Here is a 26,033-nt window from a genome sequence, read left to right on the forward strand (position 1 = left end):
CAAATATTGATATCAAATATCAGTTCATTCATTCTGTACATTCGTCCAGATGGCGCTTAAAACATTACTCCAAAGTGAAATACGAGAATTAACTATCTATATTCTTATATCATCTGTGAGATAATATTGGTCGTAGCGTCGTAGCTCGTAGCGGGGGAATTGGAAAGAAAAGCCGTGGGAAACAGATGTAAACAATAGTTTGATTTGAATCGTCGTTACAACACAAGCGTTTGTAACTGCAATTTCTTGGCGAGAAAAGCGTAACATCAGTGCGAGAGCATGCGAGATCTTCTCGAATCAAACATAAACGCGTCAGGTATAAAGTGACGCGCATTTGTATTCATAACCTGCAAGCATCCGTCATCGATAATAGACGCGCACGAACGATCGTGAATATTAAAAGCGCAATATATAAATATGTCCAATTTCCATTCGATCGTCGTTCGTCGCGATCGAGCGGCGAGAATCTACACGACGACGTAAAAGCGCGAGTGAAACTCGCTCCGGCGGCCGGGGAGAATGTAGAAGAAGAGAAGAGGATGCTTTAGTAATATGGAATATGATTCAGAATCAAGCTGCGAGGGCGGTTGTTGTTCGAGGGATCTCGCGAACACCGACGAACCGGCTCGTCTGACGGAAGTGCGCGAGAAATGCGCTCGCGCCTCCAGCAGCCGCTCCCCGCCAGCAGATCCATTGAAATTGAAGGCGAATTTAACCAAGAAGAGTCTCTCCGCTCAGGTAATGGAATATTATCGCAAATACTCCCGAGACGCGAATCTGGATCAGTATTTTTCCCTACCCGTGTCGAATACTCCGCAGGAGACTGTTAATTATTACTATAGCGTGTACGAATTGAACGCACAGGTGGGCCCGAATAGGCAAGACTGTATTGGAGAAGAGTATAATCTAAAGTCTTATGTCCCGAGGGAGAGACGTAGGTGGGTAAGGCCTCCATTGATCGGACAATCTTCGAATACGGATGCTTCAACCAGGTATGTTGAAACGTTGACAGATCTCCAGACATCATCGCCCGATTTCAAGCACCATCTCACGCCGGAAACGATACACGAGGAGAAGAATGAGAGCCAAGATAAATTTCCCGAGATAAATGACAGAAGGCTATCTTCTCCCACTTCCAGCGTAGCGTCTCACAAACCATTGGAGTGGGACAGCGGTGCTGATGTCGGTTATTTCAATTCACTCGCCCATAATAAGCAAGACGACAAGAGATTAAGCACCATAGAACGTATGGCTCTGGCGCGAGGATGCTCGGCTGCTTTACGGTTAGATCCGGAAGGTACCACCGAATCCGGGATGCAATCGGGGAAGAATACAGGAACGCATGGCGGTTCGAAATCAACTGCGCCTGACGCAAATTCCACGCCGTTGATAGCGCATGCTTCAGGATCAGAGAGCGAAATAGAGATAACGCCTATTGTCAAGAACCATTTGCCTGGCATTATCGCGGGAGATGATATAAAATCGCAAGAGAGATGCGTTGCGAATGATGCTGCAGAACCGAAAGCTATGATAAAGCCCACGAAACGGGAAACACACAATTTGGATACCCCTACATCGACGTTTAAGACTCCATTGACGTTAGGAAAATATTCGACGGTGGAGAGAAGGATCGTAAATTCGAAACATAAAGAAGTTACACGTCCATCGAGTTCGCCGTTGCAGAAAAGCATCTCGATGAACGTGATACCCGCGTCATCCTCAAGATTCTCTTTAAAAAGAAGTCAGAGCGAACTAAACTTACACGCTAAAGAAAAGAAATCTGTATTGCCTTTAATCTTTAACTCTACGTCTTCTATCGCTACTGTGGTAAATAAACCTGCCACTTGTGACAAAGTAATACAGACAAGTCCAGACGTATGCTCTCAGGAATCCGTTGCCATTCAAGTTTCAGATCTTGACGAAAGCAAATCGCCATTGTTAACAGAGAAAGATTCTAATTTGCAAACGATACATTCTATTTTAAAAAAATCTAATGGTACATATAAGGTAAAAAATACAAGAAAATGTGAAAACGCTTCGCGTCCAGTAGATGATGTTGAAGTCGGTACGAGAGCGAATGACGCTCAAAGACATCGGAGTAGCACGGACAATTCGCAGAATGCGTCGACCTCGATATCACCACAGCCCGACGAGACGGAGAATGTATCCGGGAGAGCCAACAGTTTTGAATATTTTCCGGGACACACTTACGCAAATGTCCCGAACGGGAGGGATAGCCACGTGTCTTCGGATACGGGTAGATCGAACTCGACTTTACCAAACAGCAGCTCCAGCGTTAACGACAAACTATGGGGAGATTCGGATAGCTTGGTCCGAGACTTGGAGAGAAGCGTCAACATCCTCAAGAGTCTTGTCGACGCCAATAAATGTGACAAGCAAGTTAAGAAAAGACTGATACAGCATGTGATCAAACGGCTCGTCACCGCAAAGTACACGGACGATAAAATTGAACATAATTTGGAGGACAACGTTCCCTGGAATCCGGACGACGCGAGGAACAAGGTTTACCGAGCTCAATTACTTCAGGCTTTAACGAACAAGCATAGCACCACCGAGTCCTCGGACGAGTGGAATTTGCAGAAAAAGGATACATCGATGCAGAAATCTGTGGGAACCACCAGCGACGTTATAAAGGAAGTCGCGTTGGGGAGTAGTAACAGTGACAAGTTCGACCGACATACAGATAGAACAGAGATGGACGGTAGAAAAGCGCGACTAGGACTGAGAACCGATGACTGTCAGCGGAGCAGCAATACACCGACGGATCCCGATAAGAGCGAGAGTTCCGAATGTTTCGTACCTCAGCGCAATCATAAAAATAATAAGGTGAACGATATATTCTGCTTCAAGGAGAATTGTAAACTGCCGCATCGAGAATCGACCACGACGAATAGCATACTCCCAGATCACAACAGGATTTTACTAGACGCCGTCGTTAACAACAGAAGGACACTCGTCGAATCTAATAATAATACGGATAACAATATCGATTGGAGATTGCCGACTACCTCGTCGGAAAGGCACTTTGAATTGAAGAAGTGCAGCATGTCCGAGTCCGGTGATTCTAAACTCGTTAATTACGCAGAAATGGAAAAAAGAAATCAACTGATTTGGATTACGAATGAGATCAGCCATCTCTGTAACTTGAAAAAGTACATTTCAAGTTCCAAATATTCAAGTATTTTAATAATCTTTTTGTTGAACTGAAAAATTATTAAATATTAAACGAATTTTTTTTTTCCACAAAATAAGATATTTATATTATTATATATTTTTTATCTATTATAGATTGCTAGAACAGCCTAGACGATTAGAGAGACCGAAATCTTCACCGAGGAAGACCAAGTCGGCGAATCCCAAACCGAAGCAAACGGCGATTCTCAGGGGACAACATGGGTAATGCGACATGTTTATATTTTGTAATGTAGATACGGAATTTCAAGTATCATAATTTCACTTTATTTTAATCTCTCTCCTGCTTTTAGAAGTATATCTGATACGCGGGAGGATTCCGTGAACGAACCGTGGTCATCTCACTGCAACTTGGTGACCCGCGAGGTAGGTAATCCCGTAATTCAGAAGACCAGGAAACGTAATAGTTGCACACAAACGACTACAAATCTAGCCAGCGCCCATTCGAAGACGGGAGGGGAAATAGTGTCTGCATCCAGAACGCAGAAACCCATAACGAAACATGTCTCTGTCGGTGTACAAACGTTATCTCGGGAAATATTCTCGATACCGCTCGACTCGCCGATAGAATCAGAAATGAGATACATGAGTTCTCAGAAATCATGTTATCAGAATGGTGCAAAATGTAAAGATCAATCGTGCCAAACACATAATACCGCTCGTACATGCGCGCGGTGTAATCAAAATCCTGACTCCTATACTTCGATCAGATCGCATAAAGGAGACGCGTCGATCGTTTCGCAGCAGACGCAGACGAATTGCGCGAGCGACGACGGCGCGACGGAATCCATCTATCCTCGCGCATCGAATAATACCATTCAACAGAAACAGAAAGAGGCTAAGAATCAAATCAACGCGTCCAAATCGAAATGTAGTTGCACTCATAATGGCATTGGCTTGTCCATTAATGATAATAAGTGTAGTTCAAACACGATTGAAGCCAAACAAATTAATGAAAAACGATCACTATTTACATGTGCATTGTGTTCCGAACAAAAGTCTATCACGGATGTCAGTAATGCCATTTATAATTGTGATATATGTCAAAAGAATCTCTCCTGCACGCGTGAAAGTATCTCGGGATCAAATAGTCAAACGTCGAGGATCCACATAAATGCGTGCGAATGCAATGTCAATGTTCCTGTTAACGATGCAGATAGAAAAATTATCGGAAAATCTCATATACAACAAAACGCGGAAAATCAGAACAGACGCGGCTTAAATCATAACGAACAAAATGACACTGGGAAGAATTGCAATTGTGCCAATGAACGCGTTGTGTGTCGAAATCCGGAAACCACGAGAGCGGAAACATTATGCGATCATTGTCACTCGGGTGATAAAATCGATAACAACAACGGCACAACTTTATGCCGTTTCGAGCGTCGTGTAGCGGAGCATCAAACGCAAACGCAAATTTATTCTGACAGTTCGCAAGACGGTAGCATAGTTCAACAACGTAAAGTACAAAATAACATATTAAAATGCCATTGTAACGAGGCTTGCTCCTGTAGTAATAATAAAACAATCAAAGATACTGTCAAAGCATGCAAGAATTACACATCGAAACCAAATATCGCAGATAATACCGGTATTAATAAGACTGAGAGAAATTGTCAACATTGTCGCGCATGTGGTTCCGCATATCAAAACACCAGAAAATGTGGCTGTCATCACATGTATCCCAAAGCTGTTGCGTACGAGGTGTCGTTTACAAAAGAGAATATCTCGAAAAATGAAATCTCAGATATCATTCCAATAATGCCAAAAGTTTCCAAACAGCCTTCGAGTGCAGCCAAATTTGATGCCTGTCCTTGCGACATTATGAAGAGAAATAGCAAAAATGTAAAAGAACATCGAACGAGTACATTGCAGGTAAGAAATTTAATGGAATTTAATAAATGAGATACTTAATTTGTAGACTTGTCATTGAATGAAATAATTTTTGTGTTTATAATATCAAATATAATGTCTTGAATAAATATTGTGATTGATTTTGAAGCTGAAATATCATAGAACATCGAATTCCTACAAATCCATCAAATGAATTTCAGGATTATTTATCTAGAAATAATCCCGAGTTTGTGGGCAATGCGGAAACACGCCGACAATATTTATCGGAAATATGCCAATTGCGGGAATTGAGAAAAGAGAAAAGGATACAATTATTGGCAATGGCTACTACATCTACTGTCAATAAATCCGCACCGATACGAAAGCCAACAGGTGAGATTTAACTATATTATACTTGGATAGTTTTTCAAATTAATAATTTACATTTTATATTTAGAACAAAATTAGTTTTTTTTAATATTGTAGTATTTTATAATATATATTTCACAATTTACATTTTACATATAGCTTACGCGCAACGAAAAATTTCTGACGCGGAAATGAAGGAGCGATTACGTAAACGGTATCTCCGATTGAATGAAGTACGATTCAAACGGCGACAACAGGAACGACAAGAAGAGGCACGTCGAAATAAACTTATGGCAAAAATTTTTTGCAAGAGATTGCAACAAAAGGTTTTGAGAGGCCAAGTAAATTTATCTCAAAGTGTCAGCGTTATATCCAATTTGTAAAGTTCTTAGAGATTTCTTATATAGAGTGCCTTTCAATTTTCATAAGTTTATCAATAGAACTATCTCAGGGATTTTTATTAAAATTTTTGTATTTTGTATATAATTCTTGCACATAAGAAATTGAAATGTTTCTTGCACACAAGAAATTGAAATGTTTGTCTATTTTAAATTTAGTTAAATAAAACATCGCAGTGTTACAGTAAATTGTATATTCACATTATGTTATTTTAAGATATTTAGTAAATGTTCTGTTTTACTCTTATTAATTATCGTTGGCAATATTTTATCGTTTAGCAATATTTTATATTTAAACAACTTTGTTAAAGTTATTACTATCTATAAAAATGAATTATGATTTTGTGCATTTGTGGAATGAACAAAAAATAGATAAATTTTAACAAAGTCTCAGAGATAGTTCTTAATGTTATATATACTTAACGCAATTTTTTAAATGAATGCTTATTAAACGAAAAAATCTTGAAATATTCAATTGAACAAACTAAAAACACGCATTCTACACTTTAATTATATTACCTCAGATAGTTAAAATTATGTGTTTTCTTCAGGATAATTACACATTAGAGGAGTGCGCTAAAATTTACATAAATCTATTTATAATTATAAAATATATTACAGAGATGACAAATCTGATCTTGACGTACTAAAGCCATGTATGCATAATTTTATCATTAATTAATTATTTATCTTTGCGAGCACAAATAACATGACTAAATAGTACAAAAAGATATCGAATTTTTTTATGTGTTTTAGAAGTTTTATATATTGTAGACACAAAAAAACATATTCATTAGAGATATGATCTGATTTATCTTTTATTTTTTAATACAAAAATATTAATATCACCAGAACATAATAATAGTAATAATTCATATTTATGTGATATATATTTAACAAAATCAATTTCACATAATGAAACATATCACTCATATATATCATTAATCAAAAAATGGATGCTTTAAAATAAGAATAGTTGTTGTGTAGTACCTGAATCTTGTAGTAACACTTTTTTTATTACGTATGAAATAAAACCTGCTAATGAATTTTTAGAATATGTGTACTTTTAAAAGGACAAATTTTTGTTAAGAATTTAGGTTTCATATATATATTCTTTTTCTTTTATTATTATTATTTGTCACTTTTATGAGCAATAATATTTTTATATTATAGAGTTCATTATATATATGTCCTATCATCATGTTATATAATCTTAAGTGTGTGAAGAGATCTTTTTTTTAATTCAAATTATCGTAATATATATACACGTTTTCAGAATATTTAAAATAATTCTATTTGCAGAGAATATGAATATAGTTCTCAATATTCATTAATTCATTTAATATCGATGTTTTATTCAGTGACTGGAATATTTTTCTTACTTTTATCTAATTTTTCTCGGTTATTGAAATATTGGTATATCTATGACATGGTTGCAAGCGAAAAAATAAATTTCTAAGTAACTTGCGTTTATTATAATGCAATCAAAAGTATATTGAGGATGAAATGATGAACTTACTTTTTCTTATCACAAAATCCTTGATCGTTTCTGTAGTTCAGTGGTTTGATTAATCCGTTTTTGGCTGTTTCGAATGTCGGAAACGACATCATAATGAACCGAAATTATATCAATCAATAAAGCAACGCGATGCAATATATTTTATATGATTATTACGGAAAACTCTGACAACCAACATGGAATATGTTATACTTGATGCTAATCGATCAAACGGCCACATATAGGGAAGAAGAAAAGCATATACACAATATTCAAACGTATCTAAACGAAATAAAATTGATCAATTTAATTAGAATTTTTATTCCTAAAAATAATTTTTATAAAGAAGTATTATATTAAGGCATTTATATTGGAGAAAAAGTTAGAGAAATTAAAACTTTGAACGCACACACGTACAAAATATTTATTTTTATTTTATTCAATATTTGTTTGAAAAATAATTTATTGTCTTTTTTTACTTACACAATTTTTTATTTTTTAAATCTTTATTAAATCTTTTTTTCCATATATTTATTTAAAATTGCGAATAATCACATATTTTATTCTAGAAGCGAAAAGTAACGCAACGTGGCTAATTGTAAGTCGAACAAAACTTTTATTTTCCTGATCATTTTAAGATAGATACTTTTTGCTTTTTAAAACAAAAGAAATCGGTAAAAATTGCAAGGATTTTTAACTTCAAAAGGAAAAAATGCTTTCGAAATTTTTTAAAATTAGATTTAAATTAGATTATATATTTTTTTATTTGACAGCAAATAAATTAATTGTATATTAGTTAATTGTATATATTTATATGTGATTTTTATGGACAAATTAATTTCTTGTAATCTAATTACGAACAATATTGTAATAATTAAGTATTATAATTATTTCTCGAATACCATCGATCTGATGATACATTTCGTGATTGATTGTCAATTTATCAAAATACATGATACCGTAATTTACGAAATATCAAAATAATCACAGTAATTATATTTTTCTGTTTTACTTTTTTAATAGGACATAAAGGTAGGATGGGACAATAGGATATAAAGTAACGTGGGAAGAAAATATGACTAATCAATGTTTCATCGAAAGAACATCTGGTCTATCGTTCTCGTCATTGCGCGAACTGAATTCCAGGAAGGTGACAATGACCGCGACCGGTTGCAGCAGATTTGTTTTAACTTCGATTGGTCCTCGGTGTTCCCAAGCCAACAAGCGAACGCATACTTTCTCTCGGGGAATGTACAGTCGTTCGTGCTTGTGCGTTAGTACTTGTGCGTGGAACCGCGTTCCGTGAAGGCCGATTCGGTTTTCTAGTCGCATTTCCGTCACGAGAGACAACGCGTTAGAGAAACATAGTATTCTCGGCGAATCCATCATAATATCAGAACGCAAGATCATTGCCGTTATTCGCGATCGCCAACCGTTATTCGTGACACCATATCGGACTCATTTACGGATCATTGACTTTGCTCGGATTCGCCTGATTATGACCATTGGATCGGAGCTATCAATTGTACATAATTCGCTTCGATCATCTGTTCGTTCCGTCAGTTTCTCGCCGTGTGTGATCTCTCGATTTCTTAGTTACCTCTCGATAAAAGTCAGTGACATGTTCTTAAATATTTAGGAGAAAAATGAAGCGATGGCGAGTGAAAACGAAAAGAACGGAGATTGCTCTCGTGACGCTTCTAGGATGTTTACTATTTTCTTACGGTAATTATCAATCTCGTATCTTGTATATTGTATACAGAAATAGGTATTTGTGAAACGGAGAAAGATTGGTGAAGAAAAATTTGAGAAGAAAATCGTAAAATCGCGAAATCGAAATGATTAAGCGGCAAAGACATCGCTTCATCCGGCATCGATATCTCCCCGAAGGATATCGTTTCATCCGACATCGATATTTTCCGAAAAACAAATTTCTCTATACAAACGATAGAAATCTATAGAGCTTGGAATTTGAATTATTTAAAAACAATTTATTTCAAAACTGTATTGCACATATTTTAAAAAATAGACAAATTATCAGGATAAATGTAATTACATTTTTTCTTTCACTGATAATTTTATAATAGTTTTAGATAATTTATATTATAATTTATTTATATTATAATTAATTTGAATTAATTTATATTATATTATAGATATTAGTTATTGCAACATTTGTTTTTTATCTCGATATTATATTTATAATATTATTTCTTTTCTCATAAGAAATTCTCGTATCTTATGCTATCATATTTAACACAAATATTTTTGTCAAGTTTAATAAATATTTCGATGTCAACAGCTTATGCGCAAGAAGATAATGGAGAGTATAAGGGAAAATATTTGGGGAAGTTAAATCCCTATCATCATCAAGTTTCTGGTGATGTTTGGGCTGTGGATCAGTATACTTTACTGTTAACGTCCTTTAATTATGATGGTAATGGAGCTGACACGTTTTTCTGGGCAGGAGCATCAAATAGACCAGGCCCGCAAGGATTTATCGTCCCCGATGAGTGGGGCAAGTAAGCTGTATTTTTTTTTCCATAAATGTTTAAAAAAATTTTCAAATTGAACCATAAAACACTCAATTCTCAATTCTAATAATTGCTTGTTTTTCAGGACAAATATATTAGATCGGTATTTCAACCGGGATTTTACACTCACCTTACCCGATAATAAAAAAATAACAGACATCAAATGGTTTGCAGTGTACGATTTACAAAGTCAAGTAAGTATAAATTTTAAGCGTAATGTATGATTTCTATTCATTTTTCATATTTAGCATTAATATCTATGCAATAGCGTAAAAGCAAGAATAAGTTAGAGGCATTTATAAAGCGTATTTTAAACATATAATATTCAAAGTATCTAATACATTACGAATTTGTTCTATTCTTGTTTATAAATTTAGATACTGTATTTTGATAACGTTTTTAATTAAATGATAAATAATTGAAATTTGTTCCACAAATAGAGACGTAAAAAGTAGAAACGTAGAAAAAGAAAACAAAATGTTTGTTTTCATAAAAAAAAAAATAAGAAACCTTGTTTATTTCAAAAATTTGTTTTTCTTAGATATTTAATATCTTTATATTTTGATTATTACAAATTGATTTTTCATTATTTTTAACTTTTTAGATTATAAATTTGAATTAATCATTATTATTTTAAATGTAGCTCACATTCAAATTGGCTATATAGTTATGCATCTAATTAAAAATTATTTGAATCATGTCAAGTTTGATATAATTTGCTGCAAAAATCTTATTAATCTATTCCAAAACTACTTTTGAAAAAAAATAATAAATTAAGAATATAAAACTTTAGTTTTTTCATTATATTAACAAAAAAAAAAATATAAAGGAAAATAATATATTTAAAAAAAATAATAAAAAGAAACAAAATTAATTTTTTCTTCAACTGTTTTTTTATCAGAAAAAAACTGGTTTTTTTACATCTCTAGCCACACGAGATTATGGTGTTTAGTTGCCTAAAATAGGTTTTTAATTTTAGAACACCTTCGGTGATGTATATATTCCGGAGGAGTTTGATCCACCCGCTCCACAAAAGATATCACAATTGTCGAAAAGATCTCACAATGTCTCGTCAGAACCCATCGTGATTTTAGACTCAAAAACTATCAGCATACCACAATTCATCTACGATGGGCAAGGTGCGGACACATATTTCTGGGTCGGTCTTGGTCCGCAACCATCCAGCAAGGGTCAGAAAGTACCCGATGAATATGGATAGTAAGAGAGAAATAATAGAGAATGTTATAATTTTTTTAAATCTATTACACTTATTTTTTTGCCGTAAATACATTGACGTATTCAAAGCGTGCACTTTAAGATGTAAAAAGAAAATTTTTCTCCATTTTTTAGCATGAATTCTCTTAGAACATACAATAACGAAGACATCATACTAGAACTGCCAGGCGATATGACGGTTTTCAACATAGATTGGCTAAGTGTTTTCGATGTAAAAACTAAATCGAATTACGGTTCCGTTATTATACCCGATGGACTCAACGTACCGCCGTCGTTGATAAAAATTATCAAGCAAACGCAGTCTCTTCCGAATTGCGTTCAGCTGCACAAGAGATATCAAGTTGCCTGGGAAATCTTTGGCCCGCAGATTACCATCCAACTGATAGGTCAAGTCGGTACGTATACTTACCGCAAATTATAACGGATGTTATTATTTAAAAAAATTATGGCATATTATTAATATGTGGGAACACATTTTTTATTTATTTATTTTTGTTTCTAGCCGAAGATGAGTATATGGCTTTTGGATTGTCCGGTTCGGAGACCTCCAGTCAAATGGAAGGTTCGGACGTAACCATCGCGTATATGGATGATACCCGTGGATACGCTACGGACTATAATGTCACAGCAAAGGCGCCAGTGCGTAAGCTGTTTAATGTGATTCTATGAAAAAAAGAAAAACGAATGAAAGACAATACGTTAATGATTTCAGTGTGGGAAAGTTCTCGGCCAATACAAAGGCGTTTGCAGAGACGATCTCGTCGGCGGTTTGGATAGCAATCAGCTCTTCACCGCGATGAGAGAGAACGGCATCAACATTATTACATATAGACGTACACTTATTTCATGTGAGTTACACAAAAGCTGATGCGTTTCTCATACATACAAACACATGTTATGATTTTTATGTATATAATTTTATTTTGACAGCTGATCCCGGAGACAAACAGATCCCCATGGATAAACCGGCATATATAGTCTGGGCTTTGGGTAGACTTGATAAAACCAATAACGAACCGAGCTTTCACGATTTGTATCCGAGAGGCGACGTAGTACTCGAACTAAATCGTAAAGAAGCGGAGAATACTTGTATCGACTTCACGGAGACCAGCAGCAAACTTTCTCAAATGTGCGAAAATCTATAATGTTTCTTTACTTTATAATTAAATTGCAATTCTCTTAATCTCATCTCTTTTTTCAGAGAACCTTGGCAAAAAACAGAAATAATCGACAGAAGCGTTCGAACTTTCAAAGCAACTATTGGACCCTCCGGAGGAAAAAGGGGATATCAGGGAATTACGGGTACAAATTTTGTTTATCTTAGCTTAGATTTGTAGCTTGTAGATTGTTTTGCGACAATACATCATTTTAACAAAGTTTTTATTCACAGGGAAGCCGTCAGTGGGTCTTGCCTGGTACATCGAAGGCGCGTTGATACCTGAGTTGTATCTACGTCGCGGATTAACATACAGTTTTCGTGTTTACGGCGGGAACAATCCGCACAGCGCAAATCTGTACCATCCTTTAATAATAACCGATGATCCTCACGGAGGATACGACACGCTTAGTGATCTTGCGCAAAGCAAGATCAGGGTTTTAGCTGGAGTTGAATTGACTAGAAGGGGCCGACCGCGACCGACCGCGGGTTAGTAAATTTACATTTATCCACTCTCTTGTATGTTATTTGGATTTTACGTTTAAACGAATTTATTATTTTTTATTACATTTTTATTACGAATTTATTACTTTTTATTACGTTTAACAAATTATTATTTTTTAGTCGGGCCGCTTTGTTTAAGTAAGCATAAAGGTCGAGATAGAAGACTGGACGATACTTTTCCGTCGTTTAAAAAATTTAATAGGACTCTCATGCAAATCTGCGAACCAGGTAAGGATTGTTTCTCTCGAGTAAACTTTTATTGAATGTAATTTCAAATATTTATGTCACATCAAGTTTAAACCAATTAAAGCTTCCAAATGCTCGTGTTTTTGTTATCATAAAGATAAGTTTTACTTATTATTTATTACTTATTACTTAAAAATGATTTTCTTCTTAGGAGACGGAGGCACTTTAATAGTGAGTCCAAACTCGTCATGGCCTGATCTGATTTATTATAACTCGTTCACTCATCCAAACATGGGATGGAAGATTCACGTAATCGATTCTTACACAAGGAGTAATGCGATTGCATATAAATTATCATTATCATTCATTACAATTATGACTGTGTTTTCTTATCTATTATAAAGTTAGGTATAATTATAATATATAAAAAAATATTGCATCAAATATTTTTTTCAACTTACAGAAAGATACATTGAGTTCAGGATTTACAAATTGATTTACGCTAAACTAACATGTGCATCGCAATGTTACAACATAAAAATGATAAATTATCGTGTATTATTTTTCTTGAATTATATTAAGCAACTAATAATTTCTACACAGTAAGTTGCATTTGTTACAATTTTATGTATATGTTGTGCCTCTGATGAGATACGGGAAATTCGAGATCATTCGCCGGACAAGAATTCGGACTTTATCCAAATAAATTCACCGATATTTAACAATAGAAATAGCTGACTTGTAGCTTTTATTGGAAATATATATATTTGTTTATTGGTATTTTCTCGTACAAATCTTATTCGCTCCTCGCTCTTGAGTCAGCTCTACACTTATCGCGGTTTCAAGTAACTTTGCATGCACGTGTCTGGTATTTCGTAGATCGTTTGACACGAGAGTCTATTACAACCTGTCGTAATTTTGTGATACGCTATTTAATTTACTAATTACGATAGTTCGTTAACGGTGGAACGTTAATGGTTTTATAATCTTCGATTGGTCTTTCGGAGGAAATCGCTTTATATGATCATATATCACCATGTATAATCATGTCACTCAGTTTATGACAATGCGATCCAAGTGCAAGCGAAGAAGATTCAAAGTTGAACTTCTTTGCTTACATTTCCGGAAATTATTTTTGCTCAAACTTTCGCAATTGCTTAGCCTCCGCGCGTGACTCGCTGCATCAGCGCTTTACGCGATTAACATTCAAGTAGCATTATCCGCCTTCCTCGATTTAGACTTACAAATTGGAAGGCGCATATCTAATCAAAAATAATAATAATATGAAATTATAATAATATACAGATGAGTCATAAGTGTGTTTTAAATTTTTGTGAGTGTGTTTCGGGATAAATGTACCTATGAACATTAGGCTTAAAATGCTTCGTTATCGAAATAATGGATATAAGTATTAAATAATGACACTTAAAACAACTAAAGTTATTATCCTTATCGAAAAGTATCATGAAATAAAAGCTGTCAGCATGAAATTAAGAAAAGAAAATAAATTAAAATATTTCTGAGGTAAAATTAGAGAATTGTAAATGTATTTTAAATTTCATGCATTTTAAATTTTTTGATAAAAAAATTTTTTTTTATGAATTCAAAACGAAGTAAAAATGAGCAAATCTCTAAAGGACTTTTTGCCTTAATTTATTGACCCCCTATTGCTCCCAAAGTTTTGACATTTAAATTGTGGATACCCTGTATAATTGAAGTAAAATATATAATAATATATAATATGAGATAATAGATAATTTATGTATAGTCTTTTTAAGCTATAACACATAATTTAATAATAAAATAATAAAATCACTTTTATCCTATTATACTACAAAAGAAATGTTAGACTCTTTCTTCTAAAAAAACAAGCGGATAAAATATACATTATATCCATTCTTAAAAAAAGACATGTTAAATTGATACTCGCATTTAATTAATTTTGAACAGTTAATTAGAATTATACATATTATTATTATATTACATATAATTAATTTTGTAAATATGTGCGTGTATGTGAAAAATTAATTAACGCTATTCGATGATTCGAATTGAGAATTTGCAATAAAAGAGTTAAAACGCAAATCCGAATAATTAACGATAAGTTTCGTGATATATTATATAATCGTTAATTTAATAATTTATTTATAATTTAAAATTCCTAATCAACAGTCATGGTGCATAAATATCTAGATGTACGAGTACGTTTTAAATATTTTCAATTTTATGTAAGAAAACATGCAGGAGAAAAAATGTGACCGCAATGTACGTACATTATAGAAAGAAATTATAATATATGTAGAGTATATATAATATTCAATTAATAATATTCAATAAAATAAATTCATATAATATTTGAAATATTATATATACATATATAAATAGAGTTATGTAATCGCTAGGGAGTTATGTTTCGCGTAATCGTGCGAAATTAGTCGCGGTCACGTGACTGACTTTCGAACTAAATCGTCACTCGAAGCCGTGCGTCGCCGGTGTGCAGTCGAATTGCGATCGCTCCGTCTTTTCGCGTCTTTTTAATCCGTCTCGGACGAATTTCATATCCGGACGAACGTCGAGGATGTCGATTTTAGTGACAGGTAATCATCTCAGCATTAATCGCCTTGTGTGATCTCGCAATTAACTGCAATTAATCGCGTATGCGTGATCGATGCATTCCACGCTCCGTCCAAGCAACGGCAACGATTTTTAATATACAGATATTTCGCGATCGTCAGTCCAATGAGCCGTGTCTTTCGTTAACATTCGTTATCGAGAAACATTGGGAAGCATCGAAAAGCATCGAGAGATTTCGCCGCCGCGACGGATTTCATTGATATAAGCGAGCGCGCTTATATGAATGTCTACGATATTTGCGCGCCAAATATTGGCGCGCCCGCGCGTCCGCCATGTTGGCGCGTCATTTCGAATTTTTGCACAGTGTCGCGCGCGATAAGTGTGGGGAGTGCCGAGTGAATCTACGATCGATAATGGTAAATAAATGAATACTTTAAATTATCGGTATTATCTATTGATCGATATCAATCGCGTTGAATTGTTTTAGGATGCGTAACGTATTATTTCGCGCGTTTTGTTATCGTGTGTGAATCGTCATATATCGCGTATCGTCGATATATCGAGGAATATCGAGAATCATCGAGGAAAAGATCAAAGTCAAAGATCATCGAGAATCATCGTGGGAGTTGTAATCGAATTGATCACAAGAGAAGTTATCGCTACTCTAGAATATATTTGGCTGTGAGTAATTATTTAATTATCTCAATCTTTTTATCATGCAGCTTAGAATTTGCCCAGAAAATAACGACATATTCTTATCAATTTTAAAAATCAAATAAATTTTTACAATTGTCTATAATTATAAAAAAAGATTTAAAAACTTTTAACGTGATAAAGGAAGAAGAAAAATAATTTTCAAAATTATATTTTCAAAATTTACGCATGTGTAGAAGCAATCAGAGTCTGTAAATACTGTAATAACTTGTATAAATTCTAAAAAGTTTTTTATAAATATGGAAAAATACTTTCTTAAAAAGTTAGCACTCAAAAATGATAATTTGTTATTAGTTAATACTCAAAAATGATAAGTTGTTGAGATATATATATGTATATACACGTGTGTGTGTATATGTCATAGTACGTAAAATGTTTCAACAACAAATTATCAATAACATGATATTCAGCCTTGATGACATAAACATTGGCGCGCTATTGTTAACGTATTACTTATGGCTTATCATTCGCACGGCGACCGTCGAACAGTGATGTAGTAGAGCGCGAGATTTTCCGTCAAATTTTTCTAAACGCGATCGCGACAAATATCGGGAAATAATTTAATATGATAAATAATTAATTACCTTTTATAATATATTATCTTAAATAATACGTAATTATATCGCAACCGTAAATCTCGAGACGCGTATTTCCCGCGTAATGTATACACATACAATTAAAAGTCAAAATGACAGGAATCAAAATTATAAATTATTATATAGTTTGTCGCGATCTTTCTCTCCCTTTATTTGCAATAATTATTTCTTTAAAAATACTTTGTCTAATTATATTTCGACCAATACGTTATTGTTTTTTTTGACGATTTAAATACGATTCAAATTGAGAACGCGCAATAAAATAGTCGAATTGCAAGTCCGAGTAATTAACCTAATGATAAGCTTCGTGATACATTAATCGTTTATTTAATAAGTGATTTATAATTTAAAATACTTATTTAATTTAATATTCCGTTTGTACATACATCATAATACGCAAAACAATTTTGGCTACGAAATATCAATAACACGGTATTTAGCCTTGACGATGTAAACATTGGCGCGCTATTGTTAACGTATTACTTATGGCTTATCATTCGTACGGCGACCGTCGAACAGTGAAGTAGTAGAGCGCGAGATATTCCGTCAAATTTTTCTAAACGCGATCGCGACAAATATCGAGAAATAATTTAATATGATAAATAATTAATTATCTTTTATAATATATTATCTTAAATAATACGTAATTATATCGCAACCGTAAATGTCGAGACGCGTATTTCCCGCGTAATGTATACACATACAATTAAAAGTCAAAATGATAGGAATCAAAATTATAAATTATTATATAGTTTGTCGCGATCTTTCTCTCCTTTTATTTGCAATAATTATTTCTTTAAAAATATTTTGTCTAATTATATTTCGACCAATACGTTATTGTTTTTTTTGACGATTTAAATACGATTCAAATTGAGAACGCGCAATAAAATAGTCGAATCGCAAGTCCGAGTAATTAACCTAATGATAAGCTTCGTGATATATTAATCGTTTATTTAATAAGTGATTTATAATTTAAAATACTTGTTTAATTTAATATTCCGTTTATATATACATCATAATACGCAAAACAATTTTGGCTACGAAATATCAATAAAACGGTATGCGGTCTTGGTGATGTAAACATTGACGCGTTATTGCTAACATATTACTTATGGCTTATCATTCGCACAACGACCCTCGAACAGTAAAGTAGTAGAGCGCAAGATACTAAAATTCTTTTTCTAAACGTGATCGCGATAAATATTGGGAAATAATTTAATATGATAAAAATAATTAATTTTCTTGTTCTCTTTTACGATATAATAAAGTGTGTGTTACGTGTGATTGGTCCGCGATCGGAAGTGTCGCTAAAAGTATTCTGCGATCGTTGTATGTACGATTAACCATAATTATGTTTTTGCGAGTGACTGTGAGTGTTATTATTAAATAGCAAAGAAGAGAAGAAAAAAAGGAGCTAAAAAATATCGAGCGATATAAGGAGCAACAATATACAGTGAGTAATTTATTATTTATTCTCTTTTATTTACCTCATTTATATTATTTTTAAAATATACACATTGCACGTTCTTTTTCATTTCTTGGATAATGTGTGTTTTCCAATTTAAATTATCGTTGACGATGACAAATCGGTTAGTACATGATTTTGATGTTTGATTAGGCTGATTGAGACACTCCGTGTGGTCTCTTGCAATCATTATGAACAATTAGCAAACAATCCAAATAAATAAAATTAACTTCATAATTAAAAATTTGTAAACGTATCTGCATAAAGCGGTAGCTATTTACCAAACTAAATATTTCACGCAATTTATTCATTCAAAATTAAATCAACAGAAGTTGAAAATTATTAGTAAAATTTTTTTAATGATTTTCATTTACATTTTTTATATTTAAATATAATCTCGCACATATGTAGTGACAATGAGTAACAATCAATTGAATGACTAATAATTAATTTCTGATGCATTTATCATTTCATGTACGACATTTATATTGTACAATTTTATAATGTATGTCTTATAATTTATTTCGAATTAACAGACAATAATTATTTTTTTAGCAACACATATCAAAGTAAATATTTCACGCAATTTATTTATTCAAAATCAACGATAGAAGTTGAAAATTATTATAACAAAATTTTTTAATGATTTTTATCTACATTTCTTATTCTGAAATATAATCTCACGTTATACTTATATAATTTTATAATGATATTAATTTTTAATATCCTAAACGCGATCGCGACAAGTATCGACATAATTTAATAAGATTAATAATTAGTTATCTTTTGCCTATCTTAAATAATAATTATAATTTAATATTATAACTAAACATAATTATATCGCTATGATAAGTGTTTTAGCGCGTATTTCGAGTGATGTATATACACATTTAATCAAGATCGAAATCAATATTATAAATTATTGTTTTGTTGCGATCCTTATAAGCAATAATTATTTCTTAAAAAATATTTAAAATTAAATATATTTCGTTCGATGCTTTATCCTTCGATGGCATGATTCGGATTAAGATTATCGCGCAATTAAACAATCAAATCGTAAAATTGAGTATTTAACGAAAGGCTCCGTGATACATTAATCATTCAATTAATATATAATCATAATTTCATATATATTTTATACTTTAATACTTTGCGTATACATACATATAATATGATAATACGTAAAATATTTCGGCAACAACTTTTCAATAACATAGTGTTCGGCCGTCGCGACTCTATTATTTACGTTTACATATATGGTCTTATTATTCATACGGCGACACTCAAAGAGTAACGTAGTGGTACGAAGCGCTGCGCATATTCTTAAATTCTTTTCCTAAATGTGGATTTTTATCTACATTTCTTATTCTCAAATATAATCTCACGTTATACGTATATAATTTTCTAATATGATATATCATATTACAAAATTATATACGTATAATACCCTCCTAGGGTGTAACCTTGGCGTGGTGGGAGGGCATAGTACCCGGATGGTACCTTAAGGGCCTTAAGGGCCTCCTGAGGTTACTGAGAAGGGGAAACCAAGCACCCAACGCCGTCGTCGCTGTCATCGTGCCGCGGACGGCTCGTCGTATCGTTAGGGCTGTCATCGTGCCGCGGACGGCTTATCGCGGCGTCGGTTCCGTCAACGTGCCGCGGACGGTTTTCGCGTCGCGACGCCGCTCCCGTGTCCCGTCATCGTGCCGCGGACGGTTTTCGCGTCGTCGCGTGTCCATACTGCATTGCCACGAGTCGTACAATGACTCATATGTGGCACGCACATCTGTGGAGGACTTAGTGCGTTGCCTTGTTGCTTGTCATCGGAGCGTACGAGCAACGAGAGTGTCGCGTAACCGCATAATCGCGTTTTCGCGTCGTCGCGTCTTCGCGTCGGACTTCTATCCCGTTTTCACGATTCGAGGATCGTACTTCGTTGCCGACTAACTGGGATATCTCTCAGCGTTGCTATCGGTAATATATTAATACCCTATTAATATAATTAATTTTATATAATATTAGGTAACGTTAATACGATATTAATGTTATATATATTATATAAATATTTATGTATTAATAAATTTAATATATTAATGGAGACGCAACGTTAAAACGCTCTCAGTATCGCGGCTGAGGTGAATGCCGGCCGCGTAGCAACGTATGATCGTGCATAATATAGATGCGATGATCGCGCGGTTAATCAAGAACTTCGGTTCGAGAATTGGTTGTTGGGGGCACGCTCTGCTTCGACGAACGGTTCGGCCTGAATCGGTTAGAATTCGATCGATTTTTGAATCGTCGTTCCCTCATCTTGTACCGTCTATCAGCTGTACTGTATCGCATTGAGGATAGTTGGCTGTGTTTTATTAGGTTCGATTTTCGCTCGCTAGAGAAGCTGATTTCTCATCTTCTAAGTGATCTAAATTGTGACACTTAGGACTTGGGTATCTTCATTCTCGACCCGTCTCTCAGCCTTATGATAAGCGTAAGTTTCAGTCTGTATGATAGAAACTTGGTGGTTCTCTGTGATCGTTCCTAATAAAGTTCAAGTCGGCCCTCGGTGAGAACAAGCGCGGACAAGAATTGAGCGTCGATTCCATCAATCGATTTCGTCTTCTTCCTTTGCTCGCTTAACCCTAGCTCGGAGTAATCGTGAATTCCCGACTTGTCGACTCGCAGTATGATTTTCGAGTGAAACGGGGTTCGATCGTACCGAAATTCGAAAGTGCGGAAGTGCCGCTCAAAGTATCGCGCGTGTGAATGTAGTGCGGAAGTATTTTTTAATAAAAGTGCGGGTGTGCCGTTTAAAGTATCGCGCGTGTGAAGTGTCCTCTACCTGAGAGGAGGAGGAGGCCTAGGAGAGGCATCGGGCATCGGTGAAACAGCCCTGTGGTAAGTAACTTGTTATTTATATATTCATTATTTATTAATTGTGTACAATTTAAATCAAGCAATTAATCACGTAATTTGACTTTTTATTTATATATTTTAAACAAAAGACAATTAGAAAAAATTTTTATATAAAATCTATAATCTTATAAAAGTTTCTACTTTTAGATTATAGTTTTATATGAAATTATTACAGTTATTAGTAGTTTTTTCAAAATTTATAAAATTATTTTATTAATCTGCTTATTATTATATGCATCGAATATAAAATTCAATGTGTATAATAAATTTTTGGAAATATTAATTATTTTGAGCATTACTACAATTTGCATCTCCTTTTTATGTTACAGATCAACGTAGCGATCTTAACATCCTGAGAGGAGGAGGAGGCCTAGGAGAGGCATCCTGCATCGGCGGAGCAACCCAAGGGTGAATATTATTATTTGTATATTAATTATTATTATAAATCCCGTACATTTATTAATTTGATTCGATCATTATTTAAATAGTTTAAAAAGAGAGATTCAGACTATAAAAGTTTTTATTTAAAAAATAGTTTTCTTTTTAGAATTTATAAAATTATTCCATATTTATATATCTTCTTATTATTAAACGCATCGGATATAAAATTCGGTACAATAATAATTTCTTGAAATATTAATTATTTTAAGCGTTGCTATAATTTGGATTTTATATTTGTGTGTTGCAGACAACGTAGCTCAAGACCAAATCTCCGCTGTTGCGCATCAGTGCCGGTGAGTGACGAACTTTTATTTAATTTTAAAGTAACGGATTCATAGAGATTGTAGATGTAGATTATAGATTATAGATTGTAAAAATCCGTTACTTTTAAATGGATGAGCTTAAACATATTAAGTTGAATAATTTTTAATAAATTTTTTATTATGCATTGCATTTATTGCAAAGATAATTTAAAGTTTAAATTAAAAAGGAAGATTATGAAAAATGTTTTTTTTCAATTCGTAGATTTTATCTGATTTACTGAATAAAGAACGATAGTAATTTTCGATAGTAATTTTCAATTATACGTGTTATGGTAATTTATTTTTATAACGCGTGTCGATTTTATTCTAATTTTTTACAGCTCATTCATCTTGTAGAATTTGTTTGTAGACTTTGTTCTTAAACTTTGTTTTAACTGATATAACAGAGACCAAATGATCAATCAATTAAATGAGCTATAATGGTAACAAATATTGTGTAAATTAATCTTTTATATATGTAAATTAATTTTATTATAAATTATATATTATTATATCTTATTATATAAATTAATATTATATATTATTATATATATGCATTATTATGTTATTAAATAAATTATATATTAATATACAAATTTTGATCAAATTTATATATTTATCATAAGTTATCATAATTTTTTATACCAAAATTTTGATTGATAACTTGGCTTTGTCTCAGTTAAAATAAAGTTATATTAAAATAAACATCCAATGAACGATCGTAAAATCGCACGATCCATCATCGAGCGTGAAATATTCACGCTTATCTGCCGATGACAATTACTCGGCAAAAGGTGTTTATCTTCTAATAAGCAAGAAAAATCTTGCACTTATTTGCTGGCAATAATAAATAGCCGGCGATAAAAGGAATGTGTATTTCCTTTTCTGATCTCCGATTAGAGATCGATCCAGAAAGTGGCCAGGAGCAACGAAAGGTAGGTCCAACTGGCCTGAAGAATGAAGACTACGCAAAATAGACGGTCAATATACTGACCAAAATAGGTACGCGATTAGGACACGCGAATAGGGCGCGTGGTTAGAGAACGCGGTTAGGGCACGCGTTTAGGGCACGCGGTTAGGGCACGCGGTTAGGGCACGCGATTAGGGCACGCGGTTAGGGCACGCGATTAGGGCACGCGGTTAGGGCACGCGGTTAAGTACATGATCAGAGATACTTTTTTCAAATCTAAAATTTTTCCTGATTTAGTCAGCAAGTAGGAGTTTAGGTCTATAGGAACTGTTAGGACATTAAGAAAAAAATTACAATACATAATAATAATATCCAATTTAAATTTATTCTCAAAAAATTTTTTAAAAATAAACATAGAAACATTATAACATTAAAAAAATAAACATTATTAAAAAAATAAATATTACAATAACATTAAAAAACATTATCATATGTTGTATTATAATATATATTTTATGTTAAAAATGTTATAAAAATATAGTGCAACTTATAATATAAATATATATAAGCCCAAATGTGAGTTAATGTTTTCAATATCAAATTATTTACATTATAAAATGTTTGTATAAATTGGATATATATATTTGATAGTGATAGCATCATCAATTCATTGTATAATTATAATTGTATGTAAATTATATAAAATATTTATTTTTTTGTAAATTACACGAAAAATTACCAAAAAGACGCGTATAATTACAATATATAGAAATTAACATATATATATTTGTTTCTAAAATATGTATTGCAAAAATATTCTCACACATATAAATTTAATCGCATGTATTTTCTTACCAAAGAGTCGTTGATAAAATCGGGGAATTTTATATGTATTATATATATATTTTAAATATATATATATATATTTTATAAATTTTGCAAACACAATGTTTTGATATCAAATACAAAAATATTGAATAAGATTATGAAGATTCGATGTTAAATTATCGGTTAAACATTAGCTTCGTATTCGCGAAATTTAACGATTGCAGAATCGCGAGTAAATTAGTACAAATTTTATGATTTATTTTCAATTAGAGATGTATTTACAAATTCCGTATCATAATCAGATATTTGTGAAATAAATTAATAAATTACACTGCGAGGACATCATATTTTTCCTCGTTCTTTTGTTTTGAACGCGATTGCTGTTCCTCTCGTCAGGTGAACGTTAATAAAGTTGTCTGGTTCGTACCGGTAAATAGTCGAAACGATCTTTATTGTGGAGAATTATTTCTTGTTGGTTTTTGCAAGATCCATCCGCGACGTTTAGTTTGGTGTTCTATTGAAAATTGGGGATTTTCGTTGCAGGACTGGAATTAATCCTAGATTTTCCTGACGATTCCCGAAAATAATGGTTTCGGTAATAACGCAACGACAAACGCCACACGCTTTTTAAAGTCGAATTAAGAAATTAATTTAAACAATATATATTTTTTAGAAGAAAAAATATATTTTTTCTCTTTTAAAAATGTTCTTCTGTCATTATTATTATTATTATTATTGTTTTTATATGAAAATAAAATTTAACAGTAGATTAAACATGGATATAGCTATTGTCTATAAATTTATATTTTTTTAATAGTTTCTAATTAGTTTAATTTAATTTAGTTTTTGTTGATTTTAATAAAAAATTATAGTTACGAACGAATATATTTTTATAATTAAATATTAAGTAATGTCAATTTTGGTTTCTTTTAAGGAACTACTTACAGATATTGGACATCCCGCTATAAGACATTAGTTCTCGATTAGTACTTTTAGATACTTATATGTAATATTTGTTATATATATATATATATATATATATATATATATAATAGAATACATGCGCAAATCAACATTATTTAAAAAATTTTTATATTTTTTTCAATATTATATTATATACGAAATTATATATGTATATGAATATAACGTAAAATGTGCGGATATTTAAAAACTTCGAGACAAATCAAATGGGTACTCCGATATCAGAAAAAGATTGAATTTATTTATTTAAACGCTACAAAAAGATAGCTTAAAATTATTTACTTGAAATTATATCGATTTATCTTGCAAAGTATTTAAATTGAAATAATTTAATAATTTTGCTGTTATCGGGTTTGATTCGTCTCGAACAGTTGGTACCCGAGAATTATTTATACTCGCACATTTAACACTAACTACAATAAAGATGCATGTATTTTATTATCCATAAATATAATCGTTCGTAACCACATTTTCAGAAAAAATTGTTATATCCATTTATTTTTCAATAAAAAGATATATTTCTTAATAATGGAAGAACATGTTTTCTCGCGCAATTTTCAATCTCGTGAAATGAAGATAAATGGTAACTGTCATTGATTCATTATCAAAATCATTGTTATCGGGGACAGTCCGGAAGATCCGGAATTCGTTCCATTCTGCAGCGGCTCTAACGTTCAATGGATCACTTAACTTTTCTTTGCGAATTGATCTTGCAAAAACTGATGTAGAAACAAGACGTATGTTGGTCGTTCTCCACTTTTAGGATCGTTCTTCTCTTTGTCGAATATTAACCAGCGTATCACTCGGCGGAGGGAGAATCTTGTTAAAATCGTCGGGTCTGTTATTCTTTATAAAACATAGCAATTTTTTATAACAATATTTAAAGGCTTATAAGACGCATTTTATTCTATTAAAATAGTCGTTCATGAAATAGAATATATATCATATTGTTGATCGCGACATTCGTATAAAATCGCGTATTGGGAAATAAATCGGGCAATGAATTTCAAATGTTCGTCGAAATATCTTAGCATAAAATGATAGTAATTATATCACGCGCGCGTGCGTGTTATAGATTTTGAATATTATAGATATTACGCGTATCGCAATTAAATATTACGAAATTCGTCGGTTCATTTATTTGTCGTTTGCTCGCGAATTTTAAATCACGATTTGTTTTATAATTTAATCGTTGATTTACATCGAAACTTTGTCTATCTTTTCGCTTCTTGAATACTTTTATTTTGAAAGTCTGCGCAAAATGCGCTTATAATGCAAATTCTTTTTTCTGCAGTAAAAACGATTAACGATAATTTTCTTAACGACTCTTTTGGTCGTGATTATTTACGTTATTACAAAATTTATTAAGTTTTATAATTAAATGT

The 26,033-nt window shown here is 32.7% G+C and overlaps 2 protein-coding genes across 4 annotated transcripts; both read left to right on the forward strand.

Annotated features, from left to right (window-relative positions):
• The first annotated feature begins 150 nt into the window (after positions 1 to 150).
• LOC126851946 (uncharacterized) lies at positions 151 to 6,846 on the forward strand. Of its 3 annotated transcripts, XM_050596297.1 has the most exons (6): positions 151 to 738; positions 865 to 3,173; positions 3,310 to 3,417; positions 3,507 to 5,088; positions 5,268 to 5,439; positions 5,575 to 6,846. In XM_050596297.1, exons 1-6 carry the CDS (start codon positions 553 to 555, stop codon positions 5,796 to 5,798), a joined length of 4,581 nt encoding a protein of 1,526 aa, XP_050452254.1. In that variant the 5' UTR covers positions 151 to 552; the 3' UTR covers positions 5,799 to 6,846. The 3 variants fall into 3 exon arrangements, with proteins under 3 accessions (XP_050452254.1, XP_050452253.1, XP_050452255.1); XM_050596296.1 differs by having other exon boundaries at positions 151 to 3,173; XM_050596298.1 differs by lacking the exon at positions 5,575 to 6,846 and having other exon boundaries at positions 151 to 3,173; positions 5,282 to 5,403.
• Positions 6,847 to 8,409: 1,563 nt separating this feature from the next.
• Positions 8,410 to 15,182, forward strand: LOC126851968 (protein Skeletor, isoforms B/C). Its single transcript, XM_050596374.1, has 12 exons — positions 8,410 to 9,036; positions 9,614 to 9,833; positions 9,931 to 10,039; positions 10,825 to 11,063; positions 11,196 to 11,476; positions 11,584 to 11,720; positions 11,794 to 11,929; positions 12,012 to 12,210; positions 12,283 to 12,383; positions 12,472 to 12,726; positions 12,862 to 12,969; positions 13,139 to 15,182. The coding sequence occupies exons 1-12, from the start codon at positions 8,958 to 8,960 to the stop codon at positions 13,327 to 13,329; spliced, it is 2,055 nt and encodes a 684-aa protein (XP_050452331.1). The 5' UTR covers positions 8,410 to 8,957; the 3' UTR covers positions 13,330 to 15,182.
• Positions 15,183 to 26,033: the final 10,851 nt, after the last annotated feature.

Source organism: Cataglyphis hispanica, chromosome 9, assembly GCF_021464435.1.
Source record: "Cataglyphis hispanica isolate Lineage 1 chromosome 9, ULB_Chis1_1.0, whole genome shotgun sequence".
In the NCBI taxonomy this organism is placed as follows: Eukaryota; Metazoa; Arthropoda; class Insecta; order Hymenoptera; family Formicidae; genus Cataglyphis; species Cataglyphis hispanica.